This window comes from Peromyscus eremicus, unplaced genomic scaffold, assembly GCF_949786415.1.
Source record: "Peromyscus eremicus unplaced genomic scaffold, PerEre_H2_v1 PerEre#2#chr22_unloc_1, whole genome shotgun sequence".
Taxonomy (NCBI): domain Eukaryota; kingdom Metazoa; phylum Chordata; class Mammalia; order Rodentia; family Cricetidae; genus Peromyscus; species Peromyscus eremicus.
In genome coordinates, this window is record NW_026734286.1 from 8810414 (window position 1) to 8830649 (window position 20236).

Consider the following 20236-nt stretch of genomic DNA (forward strand, 5'->3'; position numbering starts at 1 on the left):
CATAAGTAAACCACAAATGGATTAGTGATAAGCTATAAGCTATGTGTGGAAGTAGGGATAAGACTAGAAACCTAGCCAGAAAAGAATACAAAAGATGAAGCCTCAGACCCGACCAACAGAGCTCATCAGGCCCTCATGTGAGATGACTCTCCTCCGCCAGAGATGTGAGATCCTGTCCCCAGTGCAGACATGGCTGACCTGAGGAAGGCTGACCCAAGATCCAGAGGAACAGACGTGGCGAGTCTGGACCTGTACACCCGCAGAGGTACTCCTGCTTCCATTTGGAAGACAGGATGAATATTGCTTGTAATCTTACTGTGTGAATAAATGAGTGTTATACCAAGTCTGAATCAAGAGTGATTATTCCTCCCCCGTAACCAGGGTATGTGCTCGCTACACTTCTTAAATCAGCCCTCTGTTGGATGTACAGTTGGTGAAGATCTTTTCCCATTTTGTAGGCTTCTCTTTTGTCCTTGTGGTAGTTTGAATATAATTAGTCCCAATAATCTCATAGAGAGTGGTATGATTACAAGGTGTGACTTTGGTAGAGTGGGTATGATCTTGTTTTGTTTTTTTTTCCATTTTTCTTCATTAAGACATTTTCTACTCACTTCACATGCTATCCCCAGACCCCCCCTCCTCCCACCCCCAGCCCTCTTTCCCGAGCCACCTCACATCCCCACATCCCCCAAATCGAGGTCTCCCATGGGGAGTCAGCAAAGCCCAGCACACTGAGCCTAGGCAGGTCCAAGCCCCTTCCCACTGCACCAAGGCTGTGCAAGGTGTCACACTACAGGCACTGGGTTCCAGAAGCCTACCCATAGACCAGAGACAGATCCCGATCCCCCTGCCTGGGTGCCCCCCCAAACAGTTTGAGCCAAACTACCGTCTCCGTATCCAGAGGGCCTAGTCCAGTCCCATGGGGGCTCCATAGCCACCAGTCCACAGTTCATGGGCTTCCACTAGTATGGCCAGTCATCTCTGCACGTCCTCTCATCATGATCTCGACGTCCCTCATCTGCAGTATCTGTCCTCTCCCTCTCTCATCAATTGGATTCCTGGAGCTCAGCCTGGTGCCTGGCCGTGGATCTCTGTATCTGCCTCCATCAGTCACTGGACAAACAGCTAGGTTATTTGCTATGCTGGTCACCAGAGTAGACTGGTCCAGGCACCCTCTGGACCACTGCCAGCAGACCAAAGTGGGGTCAACTTTGTGGATTCCTGAGAGCCTCCCCAGTACCCTGCCTCTTCCTATTCCCATGATGTCCTCATCTATCATGGTATCTTCCTCCCTGCCCTCCCCCCCCCCTGTTCCAGCTTGACCCTCCCATTTCCCTATGTTCTCATCTTGTTGGAGGAAGTATGTCACTATAAGTTTGGGCTTTGAGGTTTCCTATACTGAGGATACTGCCAAGTGTCTCAGTCCATTTCCTGTTGCCTGCAAGATGTAGGACTCTCAGATACAGCTACATTACTACATCTGCCTGCACACTGACATGCTCCACATCATGATGATAATAGATTGAATCTCTGAAACTCTAAATAAGCCACCGCAGTTGAATGTTGCCTTCCTAAGAGTTGGTCATGGTGTCTTTTCACAGCAATAAAACCCTAACTAAGACAGTCTTTTTAATTGTGACTTTTGCCTTACAGGAGCTTTTTGGTTTCATGAGCTCCAATTTATTGTTGATTTTAGTGCCTTTGTGATTGGTGTTCTGTCCAGGAAGTCATCTCCTGTGCCAATGCATTCAAGGCTATTCTCCACTTTCTTTTCTATCTGGTTAGGTGTATCTGGTTTTATGTTGATGCCTTTTATTCACTTGGTATTGAGTTTTGTGCAGGGTGATTGATATGTGTCTGTTTGCATTCTTTTACCTGCCAACATCCAGTTAGAACAGCATCATTTGTTGGAGATGCTTTCGTTATTCTATTGTATAATTTGGGCTTCTTTGTCAAAAATCAAGTGTCCATAGGCCTGTGGATTTTTGTCTGTGTCTTCACTTTGATTCAATTGGTCAACCTCTCAGTTTTTATGCCAATACCATTTATTTTTTTATTACTATAGCTCTATAGTGCAGCTTTGAAACCAGGGATGATGGTACTACCTGAATTTCTTTTATTGTAGACTTTTTTGTTTTTTAGCTGTCCTGGGTTTTCTGTTTTCATATGAAGTTGATTGTTGTTCTTTCTAGGTCTGTAATGAAATATGTTGGAATTTTGATGGGGATTGTATAGAATCTGTGTGTTGCTTTTGGTAAGATGGCCATTTTCTACTATGTTAATCCTACCTATTCATGAGCATAGTAGATATTTACATCTTTGCACATCTCCAGTTTCCTTCTTCAAGGACTAGAAGTTTCTCTTTCATTTCCTTGTTTAGAGTTACATCAAGATAGTTTATACTATTTGTGGCTATTGTGATTGATGTTGTCTCTATGATTTCTTTCTCAGTCTAATTAACATATGTACAGAAGAAGGTTAATGACTTTTTTTGAGTTAATTTTTTATCCAGCCACTTCATTAAAGGTGTTGTAGAAGTCTCCTGGTAGAATATTTGGGGTTGGTTATGTATACTAATTACCATGACATCTGCAAATGATACTTTGGTTTCTTCCTCTGAAATTTGTATCTACTTTATCTTCTTTCATTTTTCTATTGTTCTAGATAAAATTTCAAGTACTATATTGAATAGATGTAGAGAGACTGGACAGCCTTACCTTGTTCCTGATTTCAGTGGAATTGCTTTAAATTTTTCTTCATTTAATTTGAAGTTGGCCATAGGTTTATTATATATTGCCTTTCTTGTGTTTAGGTATGTCACTTGTATCCTTGTCTCTTCATGACTTTTATCATGAAGGGGGTCAGATTTTGTCAGATATTTTTCTGCATCTGATGAGATGATCATGTGATTTTCTCTTTCAGATTGTATATATGGTGGGTTCTATTGACAGATTCTTATATGTTGAACTATTCCTGCATCTCTGAGATTAACTAGACTTGACTATGGGGGATGATCTTTCTGATGTGATCTTAGATTTGGTTTGCAAGTATTTTATTGAGTTTTTGGCATCAAAGTTCATGAGTGAGATGGCTCTGTAATTCTTTTTGAGTCTTTTTGTGGTTTTAGGCATCAGGATGACTGTGGCCTCACAACATAAATTAGGCAATGTTTATTCTGTTTCTATTTTGTGGAATAATTTGAGGAGTATTGGTATTAGCTCTTTGAAGATCTGGGAGAATTATGCACTACACAACCTGGACCTGGGCTTTTTGGTTGGGAGACTTTTAATGATTGCTTCAATTTCCTTGGGGATTATAGTTCTATAGTCTGTTGTTATATCCCCTTTTCTTTTCTTTTTTTTGGGGGGGGGAGCTCAAGACAGGGTTTCTCTGTGTAGTTTTGGTGCCTTTTCCTGGATTTCACTCTGTGAAATCAGTTCAGGCTGGCCTCAAACTCACAGAGATCTGCCTGCCTCTGCTTCCTGAGTGCTGGGATTAAAGGCGTGCACCACTACTGCCTGGCCCTCTTTTCTTTTCTGGTTTTGTTTTTTAATTAGTCTCTTTGTGCATTTTAATTTGGATAAGGGTTTGTCTATCTTGTTTATTTTCTCTAAGAACCAAGTCTGTTTCATTGATACTTTGTATTGTACACTTGCTTCTATTTTGTTGATTTCAGCCTTGAGTTTGATAGTTCCTGCCACCTATTACTTGAGTTCATTTGCTTCTTTTTGTTCTAGCACTTTCAGGTATCCTGTTAAGGCTCTAGTATGAGATCTCTCAATTTTTTTTTTAATGAATACACTTAGTGCTATTAAATTTCCTCTTTGCACCACTTTCATTGTATCCCATAAATTTGGTTTGTTCATTTATTTTCAATGAATTCTTGGAAGTCTTTAATTTCTTTATTTCTTCCTTGAGGCAGTTGTAACTCAGTAGAGTATTGTTCATTTTCCATGAGTTTTCAGGCTTTCTGTTGCTTCTGTTCTTGTTAAAGTCCAACACTGATCCATGATGGTCTGGTAAGATACAGGGGTTATTTCAATTTTCTTCTATCTATTGAGACTTGCTCTGGGGTTGAGTATATGGTCAACTTCATTGAAGGTTCCATGGGGTGCTGAAAAAAAGGTATATTCTTTTTGGGGGGTAAACTGTTCTGTAGATATCTGTTGTGTCCATTTGAGTTATTCTGTTTTTTTTTTCCCCCATGATATTCTGTTTAGTTTCTGTCTGGATGACCTATCAGTTGGTGAGAGTAGGAGATTGAAGTCTTCTATTATTTATGTGTGGGTCTGATGCATGGTTTATGTTTTGGTATTGTTCCTTTTACAAATGTTGGTGCCCTTGCATTTGAGATATAAATGGTCAGAATTGAGATGTCATTTTGGTTGATTTTTTTTTTCGTTGATGAATTTGAAGTGTCCCTCCCCAACTGTTTTGATTTTATTTGGAAGTCTATTTTGTTACTTATTAGAATGGCTACACCAGCTTACTTCTTGGGTACAGCTGTATTGAAAAATCTTTTTCCAACTCTTTACTCTGAGGTAATGTTCATCTTTAATGGTGAGATGTGTTTCCTGTATGCAGCAAAATGATGGATCCTCTTTTTGTATCCACTCTGATAGTCTGTGTTTTTTAATTTGGAATTGAGTCCATTGATACTGAGGAATATTAATGAGTGGTGATTGTTTATTCTTGTCATTTTGATGTTAATAGGAGTGGAGATAGTTTGTGTTTCCCTTGTTTGGGATTTGATGTTGTGAAATCATTTATTTCCTGTGTTTCCTTGGGTGTCATTTACCTCCTTGTGTTGGAGTTTTCCTTCTGTTATCTTCCATAGAGCTGAATTTGTGGATAGATACTGTTTGAATTTGGTTTTTTTAAAAAACAATAAATACTATTTCATTGCAAATTTTATAGTAGTAAGAACTCCCATAACAGCAAAAGTTTGTATAACAGAAAATCATACTGCAGAAGAAACCTCTGAGGATTGACATACAGTCCAAAGAAATTAAAATATGAATAAATGAACACATGCATGTAGAGCATCTGAGGTTCAAGAACAAAGGCAGTGACAGCCACTTGCCATAATTCATTACTATTTTTAACTCTTGGATTAACTCCAGCTATGAAACTCTGACAGTGTAAAAGGATATAAGTAGGACCTTCTTGCACGATTTCTCACTTCTCTAAGTGATATGGTGTGGGGTCCTGCCCCACTGGGAACTTAGGTCACCTGTGAAAAAGTGGCCTGGAACCAAGGAAAGGTAAGTACAATGCTCACCCATTTCCCAGCCTTCCTCTTACCTGGAGACAATCAGACTCAGCGGGGAGTCAACAATCAGACCTAGCAGGGAGTCAAGTCAAGCAAGAACTCATTTATTGTTAGGCAGTAAGCCTCTTTTATAGCAAAAACCTCAGAACCCTAGGAGGGTGTAAAGGAAACGACAAATCATTTTAAAGGTCACCCTATACTCATTTTCTTGTTTACGAGTTGTTTATGCCTTGACATCATTTCTTGATCTTAGTATTTTATCTCAGCATAACAACTTGAGCTACTTCCTTCCACACCATTTGTATCTAATCTCCGTACAAACAACACAAGCTAACTTCCTCTCCACACCATCCTCTGTATCTACTCCCTGTGTAAACAGCTTAAGCTCTATTTGTTTAACTTCTTCTCGGCACCCTGTTTGCAGCCCATGTATGCCCCACAGTATGGAGTGTAGCTAGAGTTTTCCTGCCTTGCCCACAGTCAGGACAAATCTTTGTCACCCACCAGTCCCACAGCTGCTCAGACCCAACCAAGTAAACATAGAGACTTATATTGCTTACAAACTGTATGCCCATGGAAGGCTTCTTGCTAACTGTTCTTATAGCTTAAATTAATCCATTTCCATAAATCTATACCTTGCCACGTGGCTCGTGGCTTACCGGCATCTTCACATACTGCTTGTCATGGTGGCGGCTGGAAGTGACTCCTGCCTTCCTGTTCTTTCTTTTCTCTTTTCTCTGTTAGTCCTGTCTATATTTCCTGCCTAGCCACTGGCCAATCAGAGTTTTATTTATTGACCAATCAGAGCAATTTGACATAAAGACCATCCCACAGCAATGGGGCCCTGTACATAAAGTATATTAGCAGTAGTGAGTAGGTGCTGAGGTTCCTGTTTTAGAGAAGTAAAAAAAAAAAAAAAAAAAAAAAAAAGGAAGGTTCATGCATCAGCTAGTATTGGTGAAATTATTAAGACCACTCCACGTAGTTAAAAGGGAGATTTATTTAGTGGTGTAACTTACAAATGAAGGGATAGATAGGTTGCAGGGTCTGGGAAAGACGCAGCGCAGTCTGGCGGTGTTCTCTGGACAACTCTGCTTGGTCTACCTCCAGCGTCCAGGGTCCAGGAACCAAGAGGGCTGGCACATCCAGATCTCGGGTCTTCAGGGTCCTCCCTTGGCCCTGCCTTGTAGGCGTGTCAGTTACCGAAGCCTCAATGGGGGTTGGAACTTCCAGACCAAAGCTGAAATGGCTACCCACCACAAGCTAGCTTATTTCCTTCTGAAATAAAAACAGGCAGGCCAGCAGAAGAACAAGCAACAAACAAAGGACACCTGGGAGTTTTAATCAAATGTTTCTGTTCCTGTAGTAATAAGAAACAAAACAGGCAATAAAGATAATATTAAAGCAATTTCTATGCTGGAAATATTCCTACAACATAAACAGAATCCGAAACAATATTTTCAGGTTTATAAATTAGCTGTAATACATGAATCAAAACAGCAAATTCTATATGTTGAGCTCAGGAAAAAGTATTAATAAATTGGTGAATGTCTGGTTTATGAATCCTTCCTAATCCATTAGATGAGCCATAAATAAAATAAATTTCTTTGGAATGAGAGAAGTTGAACAATTTTGTAATCACCAATTCAGGTCATATGAGAAAAACTCTCTCTTGCCAGCAGGATAATGATTTCCTGTCTTTCCATAGTAATGTGCACATGATTAAGTCCATACAGTTCTTTAATGCACTTAAATACTGATTGTTCTTTAAGGGATATATAATACAGCAACAATCAAGTATGTAAAATTTTTGACATTGGGTCCTGCCCTAGTTCAGTAATTGAGCAAGAGAGGCAAGGAAAGCTGATATGGTGTAAATAAGTTCATTTCAAAGTTTTCTCCTCTTGTGCTATAATACCTCTATGAAATCATTTAGTGGGGGAAATAAGTGCATTTAAAGGGAGCCAACGATCCACAGGATCCACAAATGCCTCATTTAGTCTGAATTCAAATACTTTTAATTCTTACTTTTCCTCTGGAGGTAATATGTGAGGACTATCCAATGATGTCTTGCCTTCTGTAGTTTCAAATAGACTAGTTAGTGCATCATTAGGTACTCCTAAAAGAGGACATAGCCAATTAATACCCCCTAACAATTTCTAAAGTCATTGTTTTTCAGTTGTCTTGTCTAATGGACATTTTTGTGCTTGGTTTAACAGCTGTTGTAGTAATTAGTTTTCCTGAATATTGCACAGAGTCTGATCATTGTAACATTTTGGTTCAATAATAAGGCCACTGTTTTATGTTTCTTTGTTTGTTTTCTGGCATATCATGAGTCATACCATATATAAATTGTAGTTCTTCCTCTTTTGAGCAAACCAACAGGATATAAGGCTAAGGGAAGGCCTGCCTCTAGGCTCTAACATATTTCTTATGTAGTACTGACACATAGTAAATGGGTTTGTCATGTCTTGAGACAATATAGTCCATTGATATTGGAGGAGAGGCATTTTATGTTTGAGTGAGGGAACACAAAAGGCAAAATGCATATTATCAGGATGAATAAATATACTTTAAAAACATTCTTTTAAATCTGAAACTATTGAAGGCCAAGCTTTAGGAATTTCTATGGGCCTGAGTAAATCTGCCATTGGCCAACTTGTATTTTCTGACTTAGAAATCCATCCACTCCAAAGGTTTATCCTCTTGTGCTATGATATCTGTGGGTAACAATTCAGTGGGGGTAAATAAGTACTTTTGAAGCAGCAAAGGATCCACAGGATACACAAATACCTCTTTGGTCTGGATTGAAATAGCTGTAGTTAATTTTTGCCTCTATAGATAGTATGTGAAGATATTCCAATGCCATCTCTCCTTCTAGAGTTTAAGTGGATTGGTTAGTGCATAATTTTCATTTTGCTGAAGTTGCACTAGAAACGCTAATCACACCTCATGAGGTCAGGAAGGAATTTGTAAGTGAAGTTAACTTTATCACAGGCGCTTCTAAATATTCACCAAAATGGAGAGAATTCAAGATTAGACTGATCATTAAATTACTCACCCCATGCTTCAGGGTCAATTTCAGAAAATGGAGGATATGTATGTAAAGGAGGCTGCAGTGGTAATGGGACCTGGGAGAATGGAGCTGATAAATAAGTCTCATACAACAGCCAACTTTATTCTTGCCTGAGATAATTTATACTCTGTGGATTAAGAAAATTACATGAGTGAAGTTCTCATGAGTTAAAGTTGTATACAATGACAGAACAAGCGACATGGGACAAAAACATGTTTTTCCATTCAGGCATATGAAGGACAGGTCAAACATTTAATTGAGCAATACCACCAAGCAATAATGAGCAACCAAGAGACAAATCACATCTATCTGCACAAAAACTTATTTCAAGAACAATTTCTGGATTTGAAGAAACTGAGATCACAAAACTTTTGTTTCATTCTTGTTTCATTCAGAATTCTGAATACATAAGTATTCAGAATTCTCCTCAAATGACTCCTTTCCAAGACCATGTCTGATAAAAAAAAATCTAAATTAATTTTACTTTTATTTTAGAAAACATAACATACCCATGAAGAAAGTTCTTTTAAAAATATGGAGTCACTTTACTTCTTCCTATTCTCATGTGGTCTTCATTTACCATGGTCTCCTATTCCTTGTTCTCCCTCTCTGTTGTTGATCCAGCTGGGATCTCCTGCTCCCCCAAGCTCTCTTTCCCTTGACCCTCACCCTTCACTACCCCCACTCATGTCCAGGCTGTTCATGTAGATCTCATTCCATTTCTTTGTTATTGGGCGATCCCTGTGTCTTTCTTGGGGTCCTGTTTTCCAGGTAGCCTCCCTGGTGATGTGAGTAGCAGTCCAGTCATCCTTGTTCCACATCTAGTATCCTCCTATGAGTGAGTACATACCATGTTTGTCTTTCTGAGTCTGGGTTACCTCACTCAGGATGATTTTTTCTAGATCCATCCATTTGTCTGCAAACCTCATGATGTCATTGTTTTTCTCTGCTGAGTAGTATTACATTGTGTATATGTACCACATTTTGTTTATCCATTCTTCAGTTGAAGGGCATCTAGGTTGTTTCCATGTTCTGGCTATTACAAACAATGCTGATATGAACATAGAGAGGCCCACAGAAATCCACAAAGATACCCCCACAACAGACTGCTGGCAATGGTCGAGAGACAGCCCGAACTGACCTACTCTGGTGATGGGATGGCCAAACACCCTAATTGTCGTGCTAGAAACCTCATCCAACTACTGAGGGATCTGGATGCAGAGATCCATGACTAGGCCCCAGGTGGATCTCAGGGAGTCCAATTAGCGAGAATGAGGAGGGTTTATATGAGCGAGAATTGTTGAGACCATAGTTGGATAAAGCACAGGGACAAATAGCCAAATGAACAGAAACACATGAAATATGAACCAATGGCTGAGGGGCCACCAACTGGATCAGGCCCTCTGAGTGGGTGAGACAGTTGATTGGTCTGTTCTGTTTGGGAGGCATCCAGGCAGTAGGACTGGGTCCTGTGCTCATTGCATGAGTCGGCTGTTTGAAACCTGGGGCCTATACAGGGTCGCTTGGCTTGGCCTGGGAGGAGGGGACTGGACCTACCTGGACTGAGTCTACCAGGCTGATCTCAGTGTTCGGGGAAGGCTTTGCCCTGGAGGAGATGGGAATGGGGGGCGGGCTGGGGGGGGGAAGTTAAGGGGGCGGGAGGGGGGAGAACAAGGGAATCTGTGGCTGATATGTAGAACTGAATTGTATTGCAAAATAAAAATTAAAAAAAAATATGGAGTCACATACATACTCATTCACACACAAATAAATAATTGTCATTGCACCATTTACATAACTGGTGCCCTAGGAAGCTAGAAGAATGCATCAGATCTCCACAAAGCTTTATAAGCAGTTCTGAGCCATCTGATGTGGGTGATTGGAACCAAATTGGGAACCTAACAGCAGCTTTACAACTGAGTCAAATTCTCAACATGCCAATATGTCATAATATTATAGAAGATGAAGTTGTGCCATTACTGTTTCTGTCTTCTATCACTGGGAGGTGATGAAATTTCCTATATGATCACTGAAGGGCTGAATGCTTTCTATCCCTCTGTGAATAGACTCTGACCATCTCTTCTTATTGTAATTATAAACACAGTTCTCTTAATGTAAATGACAACAAAATATTTAGTAGAGATGAGTCCAGATTATGGTAGGGAAAGTTCCATACTGTGATATATTCTTTTAAAAATAATTTACTTTTACTTTATATTCATCAGTGTTTTGTTAGGATTTAAGTCTGTGTGAGGGTGTTGTGTTCCCTAGAAGAGTACATACAGACAGTTGTGAACTTCCCTATTGGTGCTGAGAATTGAAACTGTGTCCTCTGGAAAAACAACCAGTGTGTTTAATTTCTGTGCCATCTGTCCACAACGCTAATTTTCGATTATTGAGACAAGATGTCTTAGTTAGAATTTTGGCAATGAAACACCATGGCCAAAAAGCATAATGGGGAGGAAAGGGTTTATTTGGCCTAAACTTCCATATTGCTGTTTATCACTGAAGGAAATCAGGACAGAAACCTAAATGGGGCAGGAACTTGGAGCTGATGCAGAGGCCGTGCAGTGTACCTCTTAACTGGATTGTCCCCCATGGCTTGCTCAGCCTGCTTTCTTATAGAACACAGGACACCTCCCCAATCAATCATTAATTAAGAAAATGCCTTAGAGCCAGATCTTATGGAGTTTTCTCAACTGAGTTTCCTTTCTTTGATAACTAGCTGATTGTGAAGTTGACATAGGACTAGCCAGTGCAATTGACCACTTTTCAACTTGACACACAAACATGGCACTATTAAGCCCCAACCTTTCTTTTCTTATTCATTCACAAGATACTGCATTAAAAACATAAATAGCTTTAACAAAAGCCCAACAATCTTTACAAATTCATACACATTAAAGTTTCTTTTTAAAAATATGCAATCTCACTAAAAATCTAAAATATCTTTTAAAAATTCAAAGCCTTTCAAATACGGCTCACGGAAAAATCAAAATTAAATTAAATACTGTCTCTGTGCAATAGGAAGAAGCAAGGCAGTCAAAACCTGAAGAATGAAAAAATGAAGTCTGACAGTATAAATTAACTCAACCTCTAGTGACTGGAATCCATGCAGAATGTTCAGGGATTCTCCAAAGGGTTTGGGTCACTTCTTTGGCTCTGCGCTCTGCAGTACACATAACTTCTAGGCTCTTACTGGTTCCAATGTACCACTGATGATGGTCTTGGTGGACACCCCATGGTACTGGCATCTCCAAAATGATGGATTCTGTGCCTGGTGTTCAAAGCTTTACCTGATCTATAAGGTTCAAGGGCTTTATCTCTAGGATGTATTTTTTCATGCCTGTGAAGATGACTTTATATATAAATGCTCTAACATATTAACAGACCTTCTCTCCAGTATGATTTCTTTCATGTTGTTTAAGAACACTGGGAAATTATGTAAAAGCTTTATCACATTGAATACACTGATAGGGTTTTCTCTACTATGAATTCTTTCATTAGGTGTGAAGATGACTGTTATAAGCGAATGCTTTACAACGTTAATTGCATTCATAGATTTTGTCTCCAGTATGATTCCTTTATGAATGCAAAAGTCCTTTCCATGAAAATCTCTACCACACTGATTACATTCATAGGGTTTCTCTCCAATGTGATTTCTTTTATGGCTGTGAAGGTGACTTTTCCATGTAAATGCTGTACTACGTTGATTGATTGCATTCATAGGGTTCCTCTTCATTATGACTTCTTTCATGACTGTGAAGATGACTTTCACGTGTAAAGGCTTTACCACATTGATTACATTCATAAGGTTTCTCTCCAGTATGAATTCTTTCATGATTGTGAAGATCACTTTTCCATGCAAATGTTTTACTACACTGATTACATTCATAGGATTTCTCTCCATTATGAATTCTTTCATGACTGTGGAGATCAGTTTTATATGTAAATGCTTTACCACATTGATTACATTCATAGGGTTTCTCTCCAGTATGAATTCTTTCATGTCTGTGAAGAGGACTTTTCCATGCAAATGCTTTACCACACTGATTACATTCATAGGGTTTCTCTCCATTATGAATTCTTTCATGACTGTGAAGATGACTTTTACTTGCAAAGGCTTTTCCACATTGATTACATTCATAGGGTTTCTCTCCAGTATGGCTTCTTTCATGTCTGTGAAGAAGACTTTTCCATTCAAATGCTTTACCACATTGATTACATTCATAGGGTTTCTCTCTACTATGAATTCTTTCATGACTGTGAAGATGACTTTTACTTGAAAAGACTTTACCACATTGATTGCATTCACAGGGTTTATTTCCAATATGACTTTTTTCATGATTGAGAAGATGACTTTTTTGTGCAAATTCTTTACCACATTGAATACATTCATAGGATTTCTCACCAGTATGACTTCTTTCATGTCTGTGAAAAGAAATTTTCCATGCAAATGCTTTACCACATTGATTACATTCATAAGGTTTCTTTCCAACATGAATTCTTTCATGACTGTGAAGATGACCTTTACATGTAAAGGCTTTTCCACATTGATTACATTCATAAGGTTTCTCTCCAGTATGAATTCTTTCATGATTGTGAAGATCACTTTTCCATGCAAATGTTTTACTACACTGATTACATTCATAGGGTTTCTCTCCAGTATGACTTCTTTTGTGATAGTAAAGATGACTTTTATATAGAAATGTTTTACCACACTGATTACATTCATAGGGTTTCTCTCCATTATGAATTCTTTCATGACTGTGAAGATCAGTTTTATATGTAAATGCTTTACCACATTGATTACATTCATAGGGTTTCTCTCCAGTATGAATTCTTTCATGTCTGTGAAGAGGACTTTTCCATGCAAATGCTTTACCACATTGATTACATTCATAGGGTTTCTCTCCACTATGAATTCTTTCATGACTGTGAAGATGACTTTTACTTGCAAAGGCTTTTCCACATTGATTACATTCATAGGGTTTCTCTCCAGTATGGCTTCTTTCATGTCTGTGAAGAAGACTTTTCCATTCAAATGCTTTACCACATTGATTACATTCATAGGGTTTCTCTCTACTATGAATTCTTTCATGACTGTGAAGATGACTTTTACTTGAAAAGGCTTTACCACACTGATTGCACTCATAGTGTTTATTTCCATAATGACTTTTTTCATGATTGAGAAGATGACTTTTTTGTGCAAATTCTTTACCACATTGATTACATTCATAGGATTTCTCACCACTATGACTTCTTTCATGTTGTTTAATAATACTGGGATATGTAAAAGTTTTACCACATTGCTTATCTTCATACTGTTTTATTAAAGAATTAGTTCTAGGTAATTGAAGATAACTATGACATGCAAAAGCTTTAAAACTTCGATTATATTCATAGGGTTTAATTTTCAAATGTGTTCTTTGTTGTAACTGTAAAGGGCAATCAGATCTAAATGTTTTATCATGTTGTTTATATTCATAAGATTCCTCTTCTTTATGGGTTCTTTTGCATGTTTCAACATACCTGTGATGGTTCACACCTTTAGTACATGGCTCACATTTATCAGTTCCTTTTTCAATATGAGTTTTCACATTTCTTTGAAAAGTACTAGAAGAACTGAGAGCTTTACCACACTGATTGCATTCATAACATTTTCCTATAGTGGGAGTCACATTACATGTACAACATGAACCAGGACAGACAGAAAAACTTCCAAGTTCTGTGTACTCATAAGGCTTTTCTCCATTGCAAGTATGTTGGTGTATTTCCAGTGAAGTTGGGAATCCAGTTAATTCTATATTTGTTTCACAATCACACTCTCTACTCATAGTGCTAACCACTGCATATCTTTTGATTTTTCTGGGTGAGAGAGAGGTACCTATCTTCTTTCCAGATCCCTTATGCTCACATGGCTTATATCCAGAGTGACAGATGATATACCTGTTAAAGAAACATTAACAAAGAAAAGGTTTTCACACTGCATTCATACAGTTTAACTTTTTGTTCCACATAGAGATGTAGTACAGGGATTAAGGTTTCTCCACAATGACAAAACATTCTTGACTCTCATAAACTGCCCCTTACATTAAACTATGGTAACTCTCTTCAAGTATATGAGTACCACAAGGTTAACTAAGGGACAATTTGCTTATGACCGTTTTTGGACATACACTAATCCCCTAATCAATGTGAATGCCTTTTCAGTAGCTGAATGGATCTCAGGGAGTTATGATTGATATGGTGACATTTGTTAAGGCATTGTTTCTTTGTCTTGTCTCTTACAGGAACACCTTGTAAATACATATCAGCTATCTGAAAGTGAGGTACATGATATTGAAAGAATTTAATAATCACCACAAAGCTGTAATTATTTATATTGTTGGTTTTCATTGAATATCAGGGCACTTTAAAAGTCCTTTAGAGGCATAAATGTATCACCTTGTACATAAAAATTACCTTCCATGTCTTCTAGAACCTTGACAACATTCTCCAATATTGTGGTCCTCCCATTTGTAGCCTAAAATATAGTACCAGAAATGAATGATATATTATTGGAAATTATGCAAAATTTGAGTTATTATATCCAGTGAACCTTAGAACCATGCCTAATTTATGTACCACATTCTTCTTCTTTCACAGTAGAAATCACAGTGGAACAAAAATTCCTAAGAAAGGTTTATAATTGTAAGTTAAAAAGTGAAGGAAAACTCACATTCTTACCTATAGCAGTGAGATTATCACAGATTTCCAGCATCACATCTCTGTAGAGACTCTTCTGAGAAGGATCCAGCAAAGCCCACTCTTCATGGGTGAAGTTCATTTGCACATCCTCATAGGTCACTGTATCCTAAAAATTACATACACATATGAAACAGAAATGGTAAGACTGAATGCTCTGCAAATGTACACTTCACTGGGGTTATATTTACATAATTATGTGCTTGATAAATTTATTTCATATCACAGAATTTCAAATGCAACCAGCAAACCATTTTAGAGGGAATTAGAGAAAGAGGATTATGACTCTCATTTCTGATCCCTATGAATATTACATGGCATTGCAAGCAAAATGCTGACCTATATATATAGAAAGAGATTCAAACAAAGCAATAGTATTGAGTAAACAACAGCAAACTTGTTTCAAAATTACTGACATCAAAAAAGGATGGACAAGATGGGCATGGTGGTGCACACTTTTAATCCTCAAACTCAGGAGGCAGAGACAAGTGAATCTCTGATTTTCAGGCCAGCCTGGTCTATGTAGAGATTTCTATGATAGTCAAAGGTACATAGTGAGACCATGTCAAACAAAGAAAAACATTGAGCACAAGGGGCTCACTCAAAATTCCCTCAGTGAGCTAAACATACATTCTAGAAATGTACTTGGCTTTCAGAAAACTGGAATGCCTCATTTGAACTATACAGCTAATATGATATTCCTATGAAAAAATGCATTTTTACTAAGTTACTGACAGACATATCAAAATGACTCTCAAAAACATTAGAGAAGGAAAGGCTGGTGTTAAACTACAAAAGAAAACAAACAAGCAAAACTCCCAGTAGAATTTAAATATGGATCAACAGTTAAGATCAGCTTTTGCTTTTACAGAGGACCTGCATCAGTCCCTAGGACTCAATTATGGCTCCCAATATTTGGAACTCAATTTCAAGACTATCCAGGGATCTCCTCTGACTTCAGTGAGCAGCAGGCAAACATGGTACACCTGCATATATACAGGAAAAAGACTCAGGCATGCATTTCAAAAGTAAAAAATATTAAAACAGCAAAAAGATATGCAGAATGTTACACATCTGCAATGTAATGATTCAGGAGATCTATATTAATGTTGTGAATGCATGCCATCCTGCTGGAAGAAAACGAAAACTCTGCCAACGTTTAAAATTAAAAAAGTGGGTAAAGCTCACCAAGATCAAATACTTCATATATAGTAAAACCTAATGCTATCAGCCAAAAATATAAACTAAATATATCAGGGCAGGAAAAATGTCTTATCAAGGAAAAGCATTTGCTTCTATATTACCTTAAGTTATTTAAGGATGGAGTGTGTTATGTTGGAAATGTGGCTGCATGAGAATGAACAGGGCTGCTCAGGGGCCCCCAAACAGCTTGACCATACAGCTACCATGACAGGCTTAGAGGCCCAGATACTACTTCTGGAAGGCAACACCCAGATTCTAGGAAAAGCCATAAGCTGTCACCACCCAGTAATCCACCCAGGGATGGGGAAGTACCAAACATCCCAAACATTCCAACCATTAGATAAGGTGGCCAGATGTCCCTGAGTCTAGTACACACCTATTTTTGTTTTACAGATACCTATAGACATTATCAACAAATTAGGGTCCTGAACCCTGGAAATCCCCTCACCCCAACCTTTATGATAGAAACTCTACCCTGCCTGGGCTCAGGGCTCTCTGCTCTCATCAATGTATAGGACAGACAGATCAAGTCCTAGAGCCTGAAAATAAAAGGGAGACAGAGAGACCAAGCTCAGAGCTTGAAGAGAATAAAGGCTCTTTGCTTTTACATGTGTGATTTGGTCTCCTAGGTGGTCTTTTTGGGGTTCCCCATGATCTAGGCATAACATTGATAAGAGTGGTTGGAGTATAAACACTCAAAACCCATCCCCAGAGACCAACATGGAAGGCCCCTGATTCTAGAGATACCATTTGCATCCTAAGGAAACCAGAAACTGTGAGACCAAAATGAGCCATCTTACAAATAAGATCAAAATGCTTTCACCCTAAAATTAAGGCCTAAGATTTCTCCTTTTAGGTACAGGCCATGAGTTACTGGAATAGGCCATGAGTTACTAAAACTAGTCAGTCCAGATTCCAGAAACCAGGAAGTGTAAAAGTAGAAGAGTCACAAGGTATTCACGAGGAAATGACTGTCGGACTATGAATGTCCTCTCCCTGGTTTCCTAGGTAACTGTTTGATGAAAAAATGTTCCAACACTGGTTTCCAGGGTAACTGACCATAAAAATGCACCCACCTAAGGGCAGCCAATGAGAAATGGTGGCTGGCAACCACCCCCTTAGACATAAGATCAAGCCATGATTTATAGAAAGTCCCTAGAAGCGAGCCAATCAGAATTGTACCCGTACTAGTACCCCTAAATGATGTAACCTTGTGGCTTTTGCCTTTAAAAACTGAGCTTGCAGAGAGGTGGGCACTTCCTCCAGTCTCCACTGTGTTGGATGTATTGGACGAAGTCCCTCCCTAGGCTTGTATTGCTCTTTTGAATATCCCAAATTAAACCTTGCTTTTGCATTCTGGCATGCTCATCTTCGGTGGTCTTTCTGGGGGTCATGATCTAGACACAACAGAAACCTCAGACTGTGAGACCAAAATGAGCCATCTTAGAAGACCAAAATGCTTTCACCCAAAAACTAAGGCCTAAGATTTCTCTAGGAATAGGCCAATAATTACTGAAACAAGTCAGTCTAGATTCCAGAAACCAGGAAGTGTAAAAGTACAGAGTCACGAGGTAGTCATAAGGTAATGACTGCCAGACTATAGAATGTTCCAACCTTGGTTTCCAGGGTAACTGACCATAAAAGTGTCCCCACCTCAGGGCAGCCAATGAGAAATGGTAGAGGGTAACCGCTCCCTTAGAAGTAAGATTAAGCCATGATTTCTAAAAAGCCCCTAGAAGCGAGCCAATCAGAATTGTACCCATACTAGCACCCCTAAATGATGTAACCTTGTGATTTTTCCCTTTAAAAACTGAGTTTGCAGACAGGCGGGCACTTCCTACAGCCTCCACTGAGTTGGATGTATTGGATGAAGTCCCTGCCTAGGCTTGTATTGTTTTTGGATATCCAGAATTAAACCTTGCTTTTGCATTCCAGCATGCTCGTCTTTGGTGGTCTCTCTGGGGGTCACGATCTGGGCACAACAAGACAAAGTCTCAAATACATCTTTGTACATGGGAGATTTTTCATTCAATCTACTATTTGAAACAAATCATGATAGGCTCACATTCACCCCATAATGTAAAATGCCTTTTAGGCTAGCCACAAAGATCCTTATATTCTGTAACAGTCCCCAAACTGTTAGAATGTACAAAGTTGCCGGGCGGTGGTGGCGCACGCCTTTAATCCCAGCACTCGGGAGGCAGAGCCAGGCGGATCTCTGTGAGTTCGAGGCCAGCCTGGACTACCAAGTGAGTTCCAGGAAAGGCGCAAAGCTACACAGAGAAACCCTGTCTCGAAAAACCAAAAAAAAAAAAAAGAAAAAAAGAATGTACAAAGTTTATCTGACACTGAAGACAGTTTCTAGAATGTGTTATCTTGTAAAATCAAAAACGAAATTATATCTATGTGCACTAGCTGGTTTCTTATATCAGCTTGACCAGGCTAGAGTCATCACAGAGGAAGGAACCTCAGTTGAGGAAATGCCTCCATGAGATCCAGCTCTAAGGCATTTTCCTTTTAGTGATTAATGGAGGAGGGCCCAGTCCATGGTGGGTGGTGCTATCCTTGAGCTACTGGTCCTAGGTTCTATAAGAAGGTGGACTGAGCAAGCTATGTGAAGAAAGCCTGTAAACACCTTCCCTCCACTACCTCTGATTCAGCTTCTGTGACTCTGGGATCCTGCATTTTTAAGTTCCTATCCAGACTTCCTTCAGTGATAAACAGCAATGCTGAAGTGTAAGCCAAATAAACCCTTTCCACCCCAATTTGCCTTTTGGTCACACTGGCTCATCTCAGCAATGGATGATACTACACAACACACAAAGGTACAGAATACACATTCCCTTTTCAAAGAAGTGAGGAGAGATTGGGCCAAAGCAAGACTGAAACCCTGCTGGGCAAACACCAAATCCTGCAGCTCTGAGTCAGACACCTGGGGCTTCAGTTTCAAAAGAATTAGATGGCTCTCTCTCTTTGATATTTTCACACATCTCTACCTTTGGTTACTTCCACTCCCTGCAAGCAGCTATTCATGAAAGGTGTCTCAGAGCTTGTTCATCTCAACACCTAGTGGTCTCAAAATGCAAACCAGTCTTCATTTTCATACCTTCTACAATGAACTGTCACAGTCTCCACATTGGATCTTTGACTCTGCCAAATAATTGGCTGCAACAGTGCTGAACTGAAAGTACACCAGAAGAATCCATGACCTTTAAATTGTGCATCTTTTCTCTTTTAAGAAAATGTGACACATGGATGATGTGTCAACATGGGGTTCTAGTTCTGGATTGACCCTGCCCATCTGGAACAGATTAGCATTAATTCTGTATGAATTTTTTTTCTGGGACTGGGACTCTTGTTCCCTTTCCCTTTCCTATTGAAACACTTTACTTGGTGGTACAGTACCCTTGCAACACCTTTTCTATATTTCCAAAGAAGAGCCTGTGCCTTCTCTTTAATGTCATTAAATTCCCTACTTTTTAATGTCACTAACCTCTCTGAAATTACAGCCTCTGTTCTAGCCATGACTGCCCTCTAACACTACCTAGTACTGTTTTCCTTTCCAAACACACAGGTTACATTAATATCTGCCCTGATTGTTGCTCCTTTACTCTACTGTTGTAGGAACTTAGCAGAGTCACTGCATCTGTGGTACATATTAGAATGAACAACTATTTTTAAAAGTACTTTTACCTTAAAAAATCCTAATAGAAAGCACGGATTGTTTTGCAGAATGGACTTTGCAACCATCCTGTCACTATGATCACAAGATGCCTCAGGCACATCTGAGGTTCTTGTATTATTATGTATTGCACATAATACATAAAAAAAGACTAGAGTCATGGATCCATTTGATGCTCATCTTTAGTAGAACATCTAGATTAAGATTAAGGACTCTGGTGTGAGGAAATACTTTGTCTAACTTTCAATACACCTTT

The 20236-nt window shown here is 39.0% G+C and overlaps 1 protein-coding gene and 1 pseudogene across 1 annotated transcript in view; one reads left to right on the forward strand and one right to left on the reverse strand.

The window, feature by feature from the left end:
- Positions 1-20236, forward strand: part of LOC131900449 (excitatory amino acid transporter 4-like) — a 419569-nt pseudogene that overhangs the window by 53446 nt on the left and 345887 nt on the right.
- Positions 11951-20236, reverse strand: part of LOC131900825 (zinc finger protein 260-like) — a 35464-nt gene continuing 27178 nt past the window's right edge. The window contains exons 2-4 of the mRNA XM_059252156.1: positions 15078-15204; positions 14814-14874; positions 11951-14297 (exon numbers count right to left, since the gene is read on the reverse strand). Coding sequence (XP_059108139.1) covers positions 12053-14297; positions 14814-14874; positions 15078-15204 — 2433 coding nt within the window. The 3' untranslated portion in view covers positions 11951-12052. The remainder of the gene's footprint in view (positions 14298-14813; positions 14875-15077; positions 15205-20236) is intronic.